At 49.7% G+C, this 16,258-nt stretch overlaps 1 protein-coding gene across 1 annotated transcript in view; it reads right to left on the minus strand.

The window, feature by feature from the left end:
• The window catches only part of SLC4A11 (solute carrier family 4 member 11), a 1,034,103-nt gene that overhangs the window by 464,924 nt on the left and 552,921 nt on the right, over positions 1–16,258 (minus strand). Inside the window, exon 12 of the mRNA XM_085642688.1 lies at positions 3,377–3,509. Within this exon, the coding sequence (XP_085498814.1) occupies positions 3,377–3,509 (133 nt within the window). The remainder of the gene's footprint in view (positions 1–3,376; positions 3,510–16,258) is intronic.

Genomic DNA, 16,258 nt, shown 5'->3' on the forward strand with positions numbered 1-16,258 from the left:
ATCGATGATACCTGTGGTGTTCTAATCAATTCTGGCGGTGCTGTTGCAGTAGTCCGATAACAAGCAAACACTGTCGATGTTAACCGGTGTTCTCAAGAGTGGTGAGAACGACCAGAGTGAAGGGGGTGATTTTTTTTATGCCTACTCTCCTTAGATCTTCCTCTATGGGAGTCTTTTTAAAAGGAGGTTCGGGATTCAGAAGGAGCCCCTCCGCTGTCCTTTTTTCTCTGCTTTTTCTTTTCTTCCTGGCACAGATTGTCAAGCTTTCCTTGGAGGCAAATGTCCCCATGGTCTGTGTACTGAATAAGAGGCAGGAAGACAGACAACACACAAAGAACGCAGATCTGATGAAGCCTTTTTACGCCCACATGAAAGGCATTTCACAGACAGTGAAGCCATTTTTGTGAAAATCACCACTGCAGATGTAAAAAAGGGTGACAAATGTATAATAGTTTAAAAGATGTTGAGTGAAGTGAAAAAACTACTTTTTGCGACAAAATGTTAGGAAAAAACTGGTTAAAGAAACCAAGAGAGCGGTTCTGGGATACTCTAAGCATGAGCTGGAAAAACGACCTTAAAGTGGAAGGCAAACTGCCAGTAAAGTGAATGCTTGGAGGGGAAGCTGCTGGCTCCTTAAAGTAACACTTATTTTTTTTTGCTATCATTGAATTCTTGACCTGACAAGCTCCTTTTCCCTTCATTTTTCTAACTCTCTATGTACCTAATAGGCGTTAGGATTGAATTCAACATTGCCTTTTGTCAGGTGCTGTAATGTGGTCACATTCATTTAAATAAGCGACATTTTATGGATCAGTAAAAGTAGGCCTGACTTGTTTTTAATGGAGGCTCCACCAATTTCATGGACATTGAGGTGACTACCTCCGTCTAAAGACTAACTTTGAATAACTGAAGAGAAAGGGTTCCTGGATCCCTGAAATTCACCAAATATTCTATGTTTTTGACTTCAATGAGTTAAGATGGCTCTTATTTACATTTCTAAATAAAAAGGTATTTTACTTCTTTTTTTTTTTACCATTTGTGTTGTAAATACCATTCTGTTTTAATCATCAGCATGAATCCGGTTGAGTCCAGAGGCCTTTGGGTGATAGAACACTTTACATCTTTTAAACATAACATTTAACATAACGTCTCAATAGAATCTGAAGAATAGCTTGTCAGACATCCATGACTAAATTGAGCAGCTGTTCTGGCTATTGTGGTAGCTATTAGTAATGCTTGTTTTCCCATGAAGTGCTTAACAACATCGAAATGCGACTGTTTTAACAGATCCTTGATACACCACCTACATCTCATAAGTCAGCGCTGGAAATCTGATCAGTAAAAATCATGACTAAACCTTTTTGAAGACCCGGCAACAGCTGATTCTGTGTGACAGCCTCTGTTAAGTTTCTATCCAATGACTTCTGAAACGTCCTACACAACCTTACTTTCCTTAACTAAACTTTATTGATCCTGTGGTCTTGGAATTGTTGCCACTTTCAGCAAAACCCAGCAGTAAATGTGGTTTTGCCACTCTGAAGTTTGTCTTCCTGCAACCAACACTTGCCTATTTTACCATTTGACTTTTTCACGGCATTCAGAATCAGTGCTACTGGTTAAGTCCCTCAAGAGTTTCAATGAAAGTGAAATGTCAATGTCAAATTACAAGAGTCAAACCTTCGCTGTAACAACTGTCGAAATAAAAGGAGCTTTCCTCAGTGAAAGTTAATCAGAATTTTAATGCTTGATGAAGACAAATAGGAAATGAAATATGTTAGGAATGCATCTACGCAGTGCTGTGGAACTTTACAAACACATGCTCCTATAAAAGGTTCTACGTTGTTTTTACTGAGTCTTACCACAATTTATGTTTGAATGTTTTACTGTAGTCTATTTTTGTCCTCAAATACTGCCTATTAGAAGCCGTATTAGAGGGCATAGAAAAGATTTTAGGCGAGACTCAGCAAGAATATATACTCACTTGTGAAATGTGTGAAACATTTCCTTACTTTCACTAACTTCAGGCTCAAAGATCCAAGACCACAGGATCAATAGTTTAGTTCAGAAGTCAATGGATAGAAACTTAACAGGGCTTTCACACAGCAACGGCTGCTACTGGACCCGGGTGGTGGGTGGCAAAATCAGAAGAAACACTTACCTGAAACGGACGGTGCCTCTCCTTCGTCCTCCGTCCCTCCGACATCTTCCTGAACTCCCGGACAGCTTCAGGAACTCCCGGCCAGCTTCAGGAAGCACCCGCTCACCCAGCCGCCCCATAGCCAATCACAAAGCTGCAATGTAGAGTTGTGATTAATCTGAGCGCTGTGGATTGGTGCTCAGACGGGGACTACGAGGGTTTGCATGTTCCTCGCTAGACTGTGTAATGCAGCCTGGTGGGGGACGTGCAATGTGTGCAGAACTGTTTGGGCGGCCCGAGAGGGCCGGTCAAGCAGTCGTGCGCACTCCAGGAGTGAAAGCCACTCCTCTCCCTACTCTGCCTGCCCCACCCAAGAGCCACTGAAGTATATAGGAAAAATAAAATATTAACAATAGTTCTTATTTTATTTTTGTTCAGTGGGGCGACGCTCCTCTGCCTTAGCAGAGGAGCCGCCACAGCTTTCACAGGGTAGACAGTCACGACCAGTCTAAGTGTTGGTTATCAGAATGGTAACGACAAAATCGCGACCTGAATGTATTGGAAACTGGAAGAAAGTGAACAATGATGCACAGAAATTTGGCGTTTCATCTGAATGCAAATGTCAGTTTGGAAAAGACAACTGTCAATCACTAATCTAGCTTTTGCCCCCCTAAAGACCTACTTGGGAAAAGCCTTCTACAACTGCATTTATTTCATCCACTCCACTGCTATATCTGCTGCCAAGATAGTGATCCGTCCCTGTGATGTTTCCCCATCTTCTGGTGCAAGGGCTGTTTAACACATAATATGTTTCTCGTTATATTAGTCCCCAAAATCTAGTAGTCTGCAGTGATCCCCCTCCCTCTATACAGCAGGGTTGATTATATCACGAAAGCAGCCTGTCCATCAATGATGAATACCAGAGTGCCATTTTCGATCATGAGTGGCGAGGATGAGAAAGCATTAATGCATCCATCAGGAGTAAAAAAAAAAAACACAATTGCTACCATCTCCACACCCCTCTATGGTTCAAAATAACTGATTTTGGAAGTGAGAAGAAATCAGGCATATTAAGTTGATCCCTTAGGATAACAGAAGATATGTCCACAGAAAAGGACACAAACAAAAATTGATTGTCATCACATATCTTACCAACTACAAATACTATATTTAACATACAAAAATCAACTAAAACATTCATAAAGAACTAAATGAAATATGCACCAAACAGAATTTTACCTTTTAAAGAGCTTCATTAACAGACTGCAGTTAAATAGGGCATATAACACAAGAAAGCAACTGTTCCACAGCCCTGTCCAGGCATAGAAAGCTTTAAAATCCAAATTGTAGTCATCACAGATTCCTCTAATCACTGCAAAAGCAAAAAACATTCATTTGTGTAACTTTATTTTCTGTATTACAAATGGATTAGGAGTGTCAAATAGGAAAAATAATAATAAGGTACTGACAATTCTAAAGATGGAAACTGGCAGTTACATCAAAACAAGTATTAAGAATAGAAAAGGAGTCAAATAAAGTGCGGAACTTAAGAGTGAAAATAAGGATAAAACAATGTAAACAGAAATGGTAAACTAATAAAATGGAAAGAGGAGAAAGAGCTGAAGAGGAAAGTAAGGGAAAGTAACAAAAATAGGAAAGAAAAACAAAAGCTTGAAAACATAATAAACAAAATTGGACTGGAAAAAGAAAACAATTATGGTCAGAGAAAGATCACAATGAGCAAGTACAGAAAGAAGACAAAGGAAACTAATAACTTAGATTTGCTTTGAAACTAATTAGTAAACAGCTGGAACACTGCAAAACTCCAAACACATTTCACTGCTTTGGTCAGACAGAATTAAAAACAGTGAGCAACCTTTCCTTTAGCAAAACATGTGCCCCCCTCCTCCATTGGGTCATGGAGCCTCTGAGTTACATTCCACTAGACGCACTAATGAGCTATATGCACATTGATCACCTATTCACCGTTTAAAGTACTTATATTCATGTGTGTGGATGGTGAACTACACCCAGCACTTGAGTGATGAAGAGTGCTTGGGTGGAAGAGGTGTGGCGCAGCGGCCAGGGTGCCTGACACCGGACTACGGGGTTCACTGTTCTATCCCCGGTGCCGGCAGCAGGCTAGCCCAGCACCATGTGACTCTGGGCAATAGCTCGCTTAATCTTCCCGAGGGCCCCCAGCACCGGGACACCACTTTGGAGGTAGCTGTGAGCTTTACAAATACTGGTAATTTCATGAAGTGCCACATGCACACTGATGAAAAGTACCTCAGGGGGGAAAAAAAAACATTTATTCTTGCATTCATTAACCTTATTTTACGTTACCAAAGGCAAAGGTGTGCCAAAGGCAAGCCTGTCTGCGCCCATCCACGTTTGGGTCACGCTCAGCGCCAGCATTCCTGTGCATTTCAAACCACACGATACCTCTATCGTGAGTTACTCAAGGTTGCAGCTATTGGATCTGAAGCCGACTGGTAAGACCACTGACTGTGTGCGTCTCACATTTGATACAAGTCCCTCATCTCATCTGTACAAAAGGGGGTGGTGATGGACGGAGCATCAGAACCAATCAAACACTCACACCCAGTCAACAGATCCGGGTTTGATCCATCACCGTTCTTTAGCCCACTCTGCCACCCCAGTTCAGACATGGCCATATGCAAATCAGTCTGACCCTGTGCCTCATGGGAACAGTCCAGCCCGAACTGCCAAGCCATGCCTTCCCTGGACCGGAAACAAGCTTCCTAGGACCGGTTTCTGGCATTTCAGCCGTCTTCAGCCAGGCTTGCTTGAATCCAGTGGCAGAGTGAGCAAGGGACTCACGTCTGAGCATACCCTGCCAACTTATGGCGAACAAAGCGGTACAAAAGGGGGTGGTGATGGACGGAGCATCAGAACCAATCAAACACTCACACCCAGTCAACAGATCCGGGTTTGATCCATCACCGTTCTTTAGCCCACTCTGCCACCCCAGTTCAGACATGGCCATATGCAAATCAGTCTGACCCTGTGCCTCATGGGAACAGTCCAGCCCGAACTGCCAAGCCATGCCTTCCCTGGACCGGAAACAAGCTTCCTAGGACCGGTTTCTGGCATTTCAGCCGTCTTCAGCCAGGCTTGCTTGAATCCAGTGGCAGAGTGAGCAAGGGACTCACGTCTGAGCATACCCTGCCAACTTATGGCGAACAAAGCGGTACAAAAGGGGGTGGTGATGGACGGAGCATCAGAACCAATCAAACACTCACACCCAGTCAACAGATCCGGGTTTGATCCATCACCGTTCTTTAGCCCACTCTGCCACCCCAGTTCAGACATGGCCATATGCAAATCAGTCTGACCCTGTGCCTCATGGGAACAGTCCAGCCCGAACTGCCAAGCCATGCCTTCCCTGGACCGGAAACAAGCTTCCTAGGACCGGTTTCTGGCATTTCAGCCGTCTTCAGCCAGGCTTGCTTGAATCCAGTGGCAGAGTGAGCAAGGGACTCACGTCTGAGCATACCCTGCCAACTTATGGCGAACAAAGCGGTACAAAAGGGGGTGGTGATGGACGGAGCATCAGAACCAATCAAACACTCACACCCAGTCAACAGATCCGGGTTTGATCCATCACCGTTCTTTAGCCCACTCTGCCACCCCAGTTCAGACATGGCCATATGCAAATCAGTCTGACCCTGTGCCTCATGGGAACAGTCCAGCCCGAACTGCCAAGCCATGCCTTCCCTGGACCGGAAACAAGCTACCTCATCTGGTCACCGGCTCCAATTGTAACTGCACTTTGCCCAGTCTCATATATCAGACTGTTATTCTCATAAACCACAAAAAAGTAAAAAGTGTGGAGTTGAAGAAAACAGTGATAAAATGAATGTTGCTCAACGCCAGATCCCTAGTGAAGCACAGCATAGAGTGTGCGGCACTGATTGAGGGAGGAGATATTAAACTGGCTTTTATTACAGAGGCATGGACTGGCGAAGCCTCAGGCCCTGACATTGTTAAAGCTACCCCTCCTGGGTTTCTCTGTCACACTTTAAACAGTCCACTCAGGGAAAGGGGGGGGGGGGCTGTAGCTATAATTTATCACAACTCACTGAAGGCTGGCTTTTATGCAGCATCAAACTCAGCCTGTGAGGCACTCTCCTTTAGCTTCAGTCTATCCTAATGCCACATGTTTAAGGCCATTCTACTATATAGACCTCCAGGGCCCAGGAGCACCTTCTTCGCCTCTATTGGCAATTTGCTGGAAGAGGGGCTCTGTACTAACTCTTTTACGATCATGGGAGATTTCAACTATCATTTGGAAGCACTCACGGAACCAGATACAGTGGCTCTTTTAGACATGATGGAGAGTAGTGACCTTAGTCAACAGGCGACAGGTCCCACCCACATAGCAGGAAACACTCTGGGCGGTACTTTTTCAAACCATCCACAACTCACCTGTACGGGTATGCTGCCTCTCACATGGACTAATTATGCAGCTGTACTATTTGAACTGACCCTTCCCGTTCAATGTGTTGTCGGGGGGGGGGGGGGGGGGGGGGGGGGAAACAAGAGTCAGATTGAAAGCAGGGCATGGAACTAAATTGAGGGCGCTGAATTAGAAGACGCGCTTACAGCAACTGCTGGTTAGTTACCCACAGGAATTGAAGAGGCGGCCACCTATTACACTAATTGGGTGGAAACAGCATGTAATAAATTAGCCCCAGTAAAAGTGCGGTTTCCCAAGAGATACCACCCAACGGCTCCCTGGCATATGGAGGAACTGAGAAAACAAACTCACCTGCAAATCCTTGGAGTGGTATTGGAGGAAAAAATACGAGGTAGCAGATAAAATGATCTATAAACAAAGTCTTGCTTCCTACAAGCTACTGTTATTTAATGCTAAGAAAACATTCTTCGCAAATCGAATTCTATGTCAGGACCGGATGCGAGGATTATGCTCTTCTTTCTCCACTTTATTCACAGCAGCCATTCAAAGATAAACAAACCACTATTCCCATGAACCATAGGGAATAGAACACAAAACAAGGATAGACAGTGCTCTTGCAATGCACCAAATACGGGGCTCCCAGGAGAATGTAGTCCTCCGTCCCTCTTCACTCTCCCTTTTGTTTCGCTGCTGCAGCCAAGATAAGTGTCGCTTTTGTTTTCTCCTCATACATGCTGTGTGGGTTTCTGTGCAGTGTTTTCCTATGTGATTTTATCACTTGCAGTGCTGCTAGCAGTGTTGGTCATGTGCTTTGCTGTTTCAGAGCTTTCTCTTTCATTTGTTCTCTGAATTTTAATTACGCGCTGTTTTGGTGGCCTGTCTTGGGCCTGTGTTCCATTTCAGGGTTATTGTATATATGCGCTAAGCACGACGCGTGTTGTGCTTCAGCCTACATTAGCTGTTGATTTCCACAGTTTTTTCACTGTTTCGGCAAGGCGACCGCTACTCGGTCCCTTGCTCGGCCGTGGGAGCCTTCACACTCCCTAACAGCCGTTACCTTAGTGGTGTGGGCTCGCGGTGCCTTCCTCCCGCCGCCAGAGGGCGCCCAGACGCGTTCTCTCGTTCGTCCGTGTCTCCGGCATTCCGCGCATTGCTGAACGGAGATGTGGACGATCGCTAGAGCCTTGCCTGCCAGCACACCCTGTTGTGGTCGGTATAACTGCCTTTTAGGCAGTGTTTCGCTCATTTACAGCCCCGTGAACACTCGTGTGCAGCGAGTCTGTACCTGCCATTAGGCAGTGTTGCTGGTTGGTTGTTTGCCTTCTTGGGGGGCCTGTATGCTTAGGCCTTTTTTGTAACGCTCCTTCAGGAGTCTGTATTGGGACAGTTTCTTCTTCTGGCAGGCTGTCCTTTACACTTACTGCACCAGGGCCGATTGTCCAAGGGTTTTCTGCCCAGTATACACACGGGCACAGCTCGCCATACATTAGGCTGACACCCAGCCCTTCCCTAACAGTTGAGGCTACCCCTCACCAGTTACCCACTTAACTGTGTGGCGCCCCAGCTTCCTGCCCTAATGGAAGAGTATCAGGAAGAGCCCTACCAGGATGATCAGTGGGAGGAGGACCACCTCACGTCCCTCCAGCGGGATGATGATTTTCATAACACAGTGGACGATTCCATCTACAGGAAAGTGGAGCAGGCCATGGTTCCCTTGGAGGATCGCCTGTCTCGCCGTATTGAGCATGCTTGCGCACAATTGGCTAAGGCTTCCCATAACCTTCCTGCTCCTTTTTCCGGCGACGGCGTCACCCCCTCCGACTCCCAGGCCCCACCGGCTAAGCGCCCTAGGGATTCCGGGGTGGATTTGGATGCTTTCGCCCGCCTTAAGCAGGCGTTTTTGGCGAGCAAGCCCGCACAGGTGCCTTTAATGCCCCGGGGGACGGCGATACAGGGGATGTGGATGACAAGCCTGGTCCTTCCCGTCCCTGGCGCCCCGCCCGTCCTGACCCACCTTCTGACTCGCAGAACCTTTCTTCGGACATGCTCGATCCCGATGATGTACTGCACCCCCGGTCCTCGGACTGGGCCCCCTCTGAGAAAGTAGCCCAGTATGTGGCTAGTACGATCCGCCGGCTGTTAGACGCCACAGCCAGGAGGTGTCTGAGGGCGGAGTGCCCCCGTCCTACGTTGGAGGGAAAGGTGGCAGCTACCCCGGAGATTGACCCGCACATGGCCACCTTTCTCCAAAAGTTTGTAAAAGACCCCAAGAAGGGTATTGATAGGTCCTGGCGGGTTTGTCAGGACAATCTCCTTGATATCCTCGGCCCCATTACTAAGATTCTAGATATGGCCGAGGAGGCTAAACAGTCAGGGTACCTTATTTCTCCAGAGACCCTCTACGCCTGGGCCCAACGCGTGGTGTTCTTCCTCAGGAATGCCAACTGCGCGCTTTCCACGGAAAGGCGCAGGAGCTTACTTATCAAGGTTGACCCCAAGCTCGGGGATTTAGCCGATTCGGAGGCTGGCTCCATGGCCCAATGGGGGTCTTTTCGGGGAGCCCTTCATCAAGGAATTAGGCAAGTTCATGAATACTTTCACGTCGCTGGATAAGGCCCAATCCTCGATCCACAAGGTCTTCCGCCCTCGGGTTTTCCGGGGGGGCCGGACGAGGTAGGGGCCGCTCATCCGGCCGGCCAAATCAGGGCAGGGGGCCAGGCTCTGGAGGCGGTCAGTACCAAGATCAAGCCAGATTCGGCAATTTCTACCCGACCAGAGGACGTCGTGGGAAAGGCCGAGGCGGTGGAGCCTCCAACTCTTCCGGTGAGTGTTCTCCCTTCTTCCCTTCTATAAGTGGGGGGGCCGTCTGGCGCATTTTTTCCAGGCCTAGACTTCTGTCACCGGAGACCCCTGGGTCCTGCAGAACGTCCAGTGATTTCATATAGAGTTTCACGAGGATCCTTCACAACCCCTTCCACCACTCCCTCTCTCCTTCTTGGCCTCTGACGCCGCTCTGGTCGACCAAGAGGTCTCCTCTCTTCTCGACAAAGAAGCGATTGTGGAGTCCGTTCCGCATCTCAGAGGTTTTCTCAGCAACCTCTTTTTGGTGGACAAGACGGATGGTACGCAGCGTCCGGTCATCAACCTGCGAGAGTTTAATGGGAGGCTGGTGTACCGCCACTTCAAGATGGAGGGAATCCATCTGCGGCGCGACCTCTTCAGACCCGGCGATTGGATGGCGCCCCTCGACTCGAAGGACGCCTATCTTACGATACCCATTTTACCCCCACACAGGCGGTTCCTTCAATTCCTCTGGCGGGACAGGGTGCACGAGTTTATCGCTCTGCCCTTCGGCCTCTCCTCCGCGCCCTGGTGTTTCACCAAGGTCCTGCGCCCAGTGATCGAACGTCTGCGGGCGTCCGGCATGCGCCTGATCGTATACCTGGACGACATCGTGTTGATGGCTCAATGTCCCTGGGTCCTATCAGTGCAGTTGCAGACGGCGGTCAACCTCCTTCAGAGCTTGGGCTTCGTGGTCAACGAAGCAAAATCCACGTTGGTGCTCGCTCAAAAGGTGGTGTTTTTGGGATTTGTAATAGACTCCGTGGAGTCCACCCTCAACCTCCCTTCTCGGAAGATGACGAAGATTCGCCACGAGATCCGGAGAGCCCTCGCTCAATCCCGCTTGTCTCTCCGTCAACTTGCCAGGATCGTGGGGCTTCTCTCAGCGTCCATCCAGGCGATTTTTCCGGGCCCTCTGCATTACAGGGCTCTCCAGCGCCTCAAGGCTCTTCACCTTCGCAGGGGCCTTTGTTACTCGCAAAAGGTCGCCCTCTCCGCCGACGCCAGGGAGAAGCTCCAATGGTGGCTGGCCAATATGAAGGCCTGGAAAGGACGAGCGATTTTCGGTTCCGCGCCCGATATAGTTATCGAGTCAGACGCCAGCAGATCCGGCTGGGGCGCGTGGTGTGGAGAGTTCACTACCGGAAGTGAGTGGTCTCCGCAGGACCAACAGCTTCATATCAATTGTCTGGATCTCTTGGCGGGCTCTTTTGTGATCAAGTGTTGGACCAAGGAGTCGGTCTGGTCCTGTGTTCTCCTCAAAATGGACAACATATCAGCAGTCCGGTACATAAACCATCTTGTAGGCACAAGTTTGCGCGCTCTAGCGGACTTGGCGGCGAATTACTGGCAGTATTGCCTCAATCACCATGTCTCGGTCACGGCAGAGTATCTTCCGGGCCTCGACAATCAGGTGGCGGATTTCCACTCGCGCCATTCCCACGACATGAGCCAATGGAGGCTTCATCCGGGGGTTTTCGCGGACCTCCAGAGCGTCTGGGGCCCATTCTCGATGGACCTCTTCGCCTCCCGTCTGGACTTTTAATTTTCCCGATTCTTCAGTTGGAGGCCGGATCCGTTGGCGGCGGCCACGGATGCCTACCTGCAGGATTGGACGGAGGAGGCAGGGTATGCCTTTCCTCCGTTTGCCATGTTAATGAGAGTCTCAGCCCAGGTTCGTCGCCAGCAGGCGGACATAGTGCTGATTTCGCCCATCTGGAGGTCTCAAGTCTGGTTTCCGGTTCTTCTGGAACTTTCTTGGGATTTTCCAATCCCACTCCCCCGGTTTCCAACTCTTCTGCTCAGTCCGGACGAAGTTCCCCATCCGCTCATCATTCAGTGCTCCCTGGCTCTGATGGCGTGGCATATTACAGGGGACGATGGGCGGTCCCAGGCCGTTCGGGAGCGGCTGAGAAATTCATGTCCAAGGCCTGGGCCGATAGTACCCTCAAGCGGCATCGCTCTACGTGGAGACAATGGGTTCGCTGGTGTCTGCAACAGAGTTTTAATCCCGTGGCAGCAGATGTAACGGCCGTACTGAATTTCTTGGCGACCTTGGCGGAAGAGGGTTTGGCTTACAGAACCATTAACACCTTCTGGTCTGCCATTTCAGCCGGTCACCCCATGGTAGAGGGCTCCCCTGTGGGCGAACACCCCTTGGTCTGTCGGCTTCTTCGGGGCATCCGACTTTCCTTGCCTCCCGAACCTCGTTACTCTCAGTTGTGGAACGTGAATCAAGGTCTTAACTAGTTCTTATCATGGCAACCTAACAGATTCTTGGCGAGGAAGGAGCTCTCGGCCAAGCTGGCCATGCACCTCTGTTTCATATCTTGCAGGCGCGTTTCGAATGTGCGAGCCCTGGACGTCTCAGGAAGGATCTATTCTCCCTCCAGTGTGACCTTCACGATCCGGCGATGGACGAAATGTGGAACGACATCCGTTTCTTACCCGGCTTTCCTGGACTCTCCTAAGTTGTGGGTCGTTGCTTGCCGCAAGGCTTAAGAAGAGATGTCTGAGGAGTTCCGTCCCCCAGGTGAACGGCAGTTGTTTATCGCTTTAAAGAAGCCTTATAGGGCTGTCTCCGCCCCCACGATCGCCAGTTGGGTCCGTTGGGTGATGCAGGAGGCCGGAATTGATCTGCGGAATTTTGGTGCCCATTTGGCCAGAGGGGCCATGGCTTCTAAAGTGTTTGCCCTGGTAGCTCACCTGAAAGACATTCTGAACGCAGCAGACTGGTTTTCCGAATCCACCTTTAAACGGTTTTATTTTAAGCCGGTGCTGGACATGGCACACTTGGTTGTGAGCAAGGTTTAAACGCGCATAATCCTCGCCTACGGTCCTGACATAGAATGAAAAATTTCCTAGCTAACGTAACGGAATGTTTCAATTCTATTAAGGACTCGGATGCGAGGATTATCCCACCCAGGGTACCCGTTTCAGGTCTGTAACCCGCCCTCGTATTAGGGTAAGTAATAGGTTGTTCTTTGGTGATTCCGTTACGTGGTTCAGGAATCTGTTCTGTGGATTTTGCTCATGTGCTATGATCTTCCCTCCCTGTCAGGATTAAACCTTAGCCATCGCTGTCGCTTACATTGTGCTTTGCTCCTGCAGACGACGCTGGCAAACAAGACTCCTGAAGATTTGGACTGGCTGGCTTAGAGCGACGAAAGAGGGAGAGTGAAGAGGGACAGAGGACTACATACTCCTAGGAGCCCCATGATTGGTGCATTGCAAGAGGACTGTCTATCCTGGGACTCTCTATTGTTTTGTGTTATATTCCCTATGGTTCATGGGAATAGTGGTTTGTCCATCTTTGAATGACTGCTGTGAATAAAGTGGAGAAAGAAGAGCATAATCCTCGCCTCAGAGTCCTTAATAGAATTGAAACTTTCCGTTACGTTAGCTAGGAAATTTTTCATTAGCCTAGCAAAATAGTCTGCTAAAGAACTTTTTAAAACTGTATCAAGTTTGGCCTCCCCTTGACCAGCAAAATTCAGTCAAGTCAGGAACTATGCAAGGACATCGCTAGGTTCTTCCTGAATAAGGTGCTCATCTTTTTGGCTTTTAATCTCCCAAATTCTGCAGAGACTGGAGTTTTATTGGAGGGAAGGAGGTCAGTCATGTACCCTCCCCCTGTCTTTGACAAAATAGCCGCTCTATCTTTAACCGATACCGAGAGGCTCCTCATGTCAGCAAGATCAGGCTCCCCCTTTGATACCTGTCCTGTCTCAGTGATCAAACGCACCCCGGCACCCGTCGCCCTCGCACTTAACTCCCTATTCAATGCAATTTTTGAAGCAGGGCACTTCCCTAGACTATGGAAGGTGGCTTCAATACTACCTTTGCTAAAGAAACCTAGTCTAAACCCCAAGAATTTGACCCATTTCTCGCCTACCACTAGCAGCAAAAATGATCGAGAGGACGATGAATCTGCAACTCAGTGCCTTTCTACGTGAAAACCAAGTTTTAGACCCTACTCAATACGTGCGCAGAGAAGGTCACAGTACTGAGTCTGCCCTTATAAAATCTACAGTAGAGATCAGGGAAGTCCTGGATAGGGGAGGTAAGGCCACCCTGGCTCTGCTGGACCTGTCGGCAGCCTTTGATACGTTACATCATGATTTATTGATGGACCGTCTGCTGGCATGCGGGGATCAGGGTGAAGCGTGGAAGCTCTTGAAGTACAAGTTACTTATCTTTGGTAACGATTTATCTGGTAGAGACAATTATAGCCACAGATTCCTTAATGTAGAATTATTCCCAGGCGTGAGACTGGACCCGGAAAACTTTCTTGCCCGGCATCTCTGCGCGCCGGGGGGCGGTACCTCGCGACTCTGCCCCGACATCCTCCGCGGACGCGACGTAAGCGAGGTCACATAAGCCCCACCCCAGCGCGCTGACGTCAGTTTGCTTCGGAGAACTTTTCCGCGCCACAACGCGGAGCCATCACCCGCAAAACTGAGGAGAACATGGGAACAGTGTGCGAAAAAACCAGAGAAACAAGAATAGAGACAAAAGGTGAGGAACAGCACCTGGTGGCACTGAGGCGCCAGGGGGCTACAACAGGAGAGCCAAAGCAGGGAAAGAGCAGAGCACCTCTGAGGAACAACTGTGCACGCCAAGGTGAGAGTACCAGGCAGTACCAAGTATCAGAAGGCCACAACACCAAAACCACAGCAGGGAAGGCGTAAAGCACCACCCCGTGGAACCACCACACAAGCCAAGGTGATAGCCAGTCTGGAGGCACAAGCATTGGAGGTACCAGAAGAGAAAGACGGCAATCACAGACCACACAGCGAAGGGCCACAAGCCCAGAACAGAGGAGCAACAGCCATCCACCCCCAGACTACACAGTCAAGGAGGGCCATAGCCTCTGAAAGGAGCTGGGGGCCAAGGACAGGCAAAAGAACCCCCAATGTAGCAGTCCGCAAGGGGATCAGAAACTAACAACAAAGGGAAAAAAGAGCAAAAACAGGCCCTTACACTGGAGAGAAACCAGCTGGAGGGAGCCTGACTGAAAGAAAACGAAAAGGAACCCCACAGAAGACAAACCACCCAGAGGGAGGCGCGCGCAGAAAACAAAGCTGAGGGTCCTCGCAGAACGGGAAGGAAGGGCGGGTCGTGAAGGAATCTGCGACTAGAATCGTCTCTACCAGATACATCGTTACCGAAGGTAAGTAACTTGTCCATCTGATAGAGACTACTAGCCGCAGATTCTTTAACGTAAAATAGATACCCAAGCCATACCCAGAAGGGAGGAGGGGCTGCGAGAGAGCCTCCCCACCAGGCGAGACCCTGGGCCCCAGAAGGGGACATGTCACAAGGACAAGAAGGAAAGGACCAGGAGATCCTAAGCCAACCAAAGGAGAGCGCCCAACACCCCACAGGGGAAGACAGCCCCCCAAAAGCCTCAAGGATCACAAGGGCCACCTCAAACCCCAAAGATAGAAAAGAGCTGAATACACCTTGGCCACAAGCAGCGGGCAGGGCCGGAACGGTTCCAACACCAACAGCACAGGCGGAAGAAGAAAAGCACCGTTGCGCAAAGCCCCAGCGGAACCAGCGGCAGGGACACAAGGGAATATGTCAAAGAGCACAGCGGTGAAGTAGAACAAGCAAGTCTGCCGGGCAAGCGCCATCAGCAACACCACGGAACAGCGCACCCAGAACAAGGCAGACGGCAGCCGAAAGCAGAGGCCAGGAAGGGCCACACCCCAAGGAAGGGGCCGGCTCAGGATCCCACTGACCCGCGAACAAGGGGAGGAGACCGGCAGAAAAGAAAGAAAAAGAGAGAGAAAGAGGACGGGCCGAAGGACGGCCACCAGAAAACAGAAGCCAAGGAAGTCCAAAACCTCTGGGGCAGCAGACAGAGGAGCAAGCCAAAACACATGACAAAAACGCCGAACCGCCATAACACGATGCCGCAGACCGCAGGCCAGACCGGCTGAGCGACGCTGTGACAAGGACGGTCCCAGCGCAAGCTGCACCAAGACAAGTGGCAAGAAGATCGCACCTGCGACATACCGTGACACCACGGAGAGCAAGGATCCCTAAAAGGGGACCACACCTCCCCAGCACAGGACAGAGCTATATAATCGCTACCAGTACCCCACATAGGGTAAGTTACGTCCCAAGAACTATGGGAACTCCTCTTAGGAAACAAAGTCCGCAGCAGAGGACAAAACAAAGACCTGCAGAAAAAACCCACAGACGGCTTACCAAGCAGCCAATAAAGAAGACGCCGAAGGCCTAATCTCAGGGCCTACCGGGTTACCAACGGCCAACACAAGTCAATAAAGGGCCAGACCAGCAGCACCAAGGGCCCAACAAAAGGACCCCAAAGGCACATCAACCATATAGAACACACAACCTGGGCTACCCGTTACAAGGCCCCAGGAAAACAACGGAAGAACACTTTGCAAAACACAGACCGACAGTTAGGTCACTGAGGGGGAGGGGGAGGGGGAGGAGGAGGAGGAGGGCGAAACCCCGCAAGAAACCTCTGAATGGCAGAATCCACAGGCACGTGAAACAACAGAGCGCCATCAAAGGGGAGGTCAAGCAGCCGTTCTCTAACGTTTGCAGGGAAAACACTATCCCGTAGCCAGGCATGGCGACGAAGGGCCACCGAAGTAGCCATGGTACGTCCAAGCACCTCCGAAACTTCCAGAGCCTAGTGAAGAATAAACGCCACTAGTTCCCGGACATCCAACACATGGTGCGCAGATCAACACAGGCACCGTCCTGCAAAGCGGAAGACATAAGGGACTCCGCCAAATCCCATAAGCAAGAAGTGGCTCTGGCCAACGCACAGAGTGTTAAGGGCCCCCAAAGCA

This window comes from Triturus cristatus, chromosome 2_2 (assembly GCF_964204655.1).
Source record: "Triturus cristatus chromosome 2_2, aTriCri1.1, whole genome shotgun sequence".
NCBI lineage: Eukaryota > Metazoa > Chordata > Amphibia > Caudata > Salamandridae > Triturus > Triturus cristatus.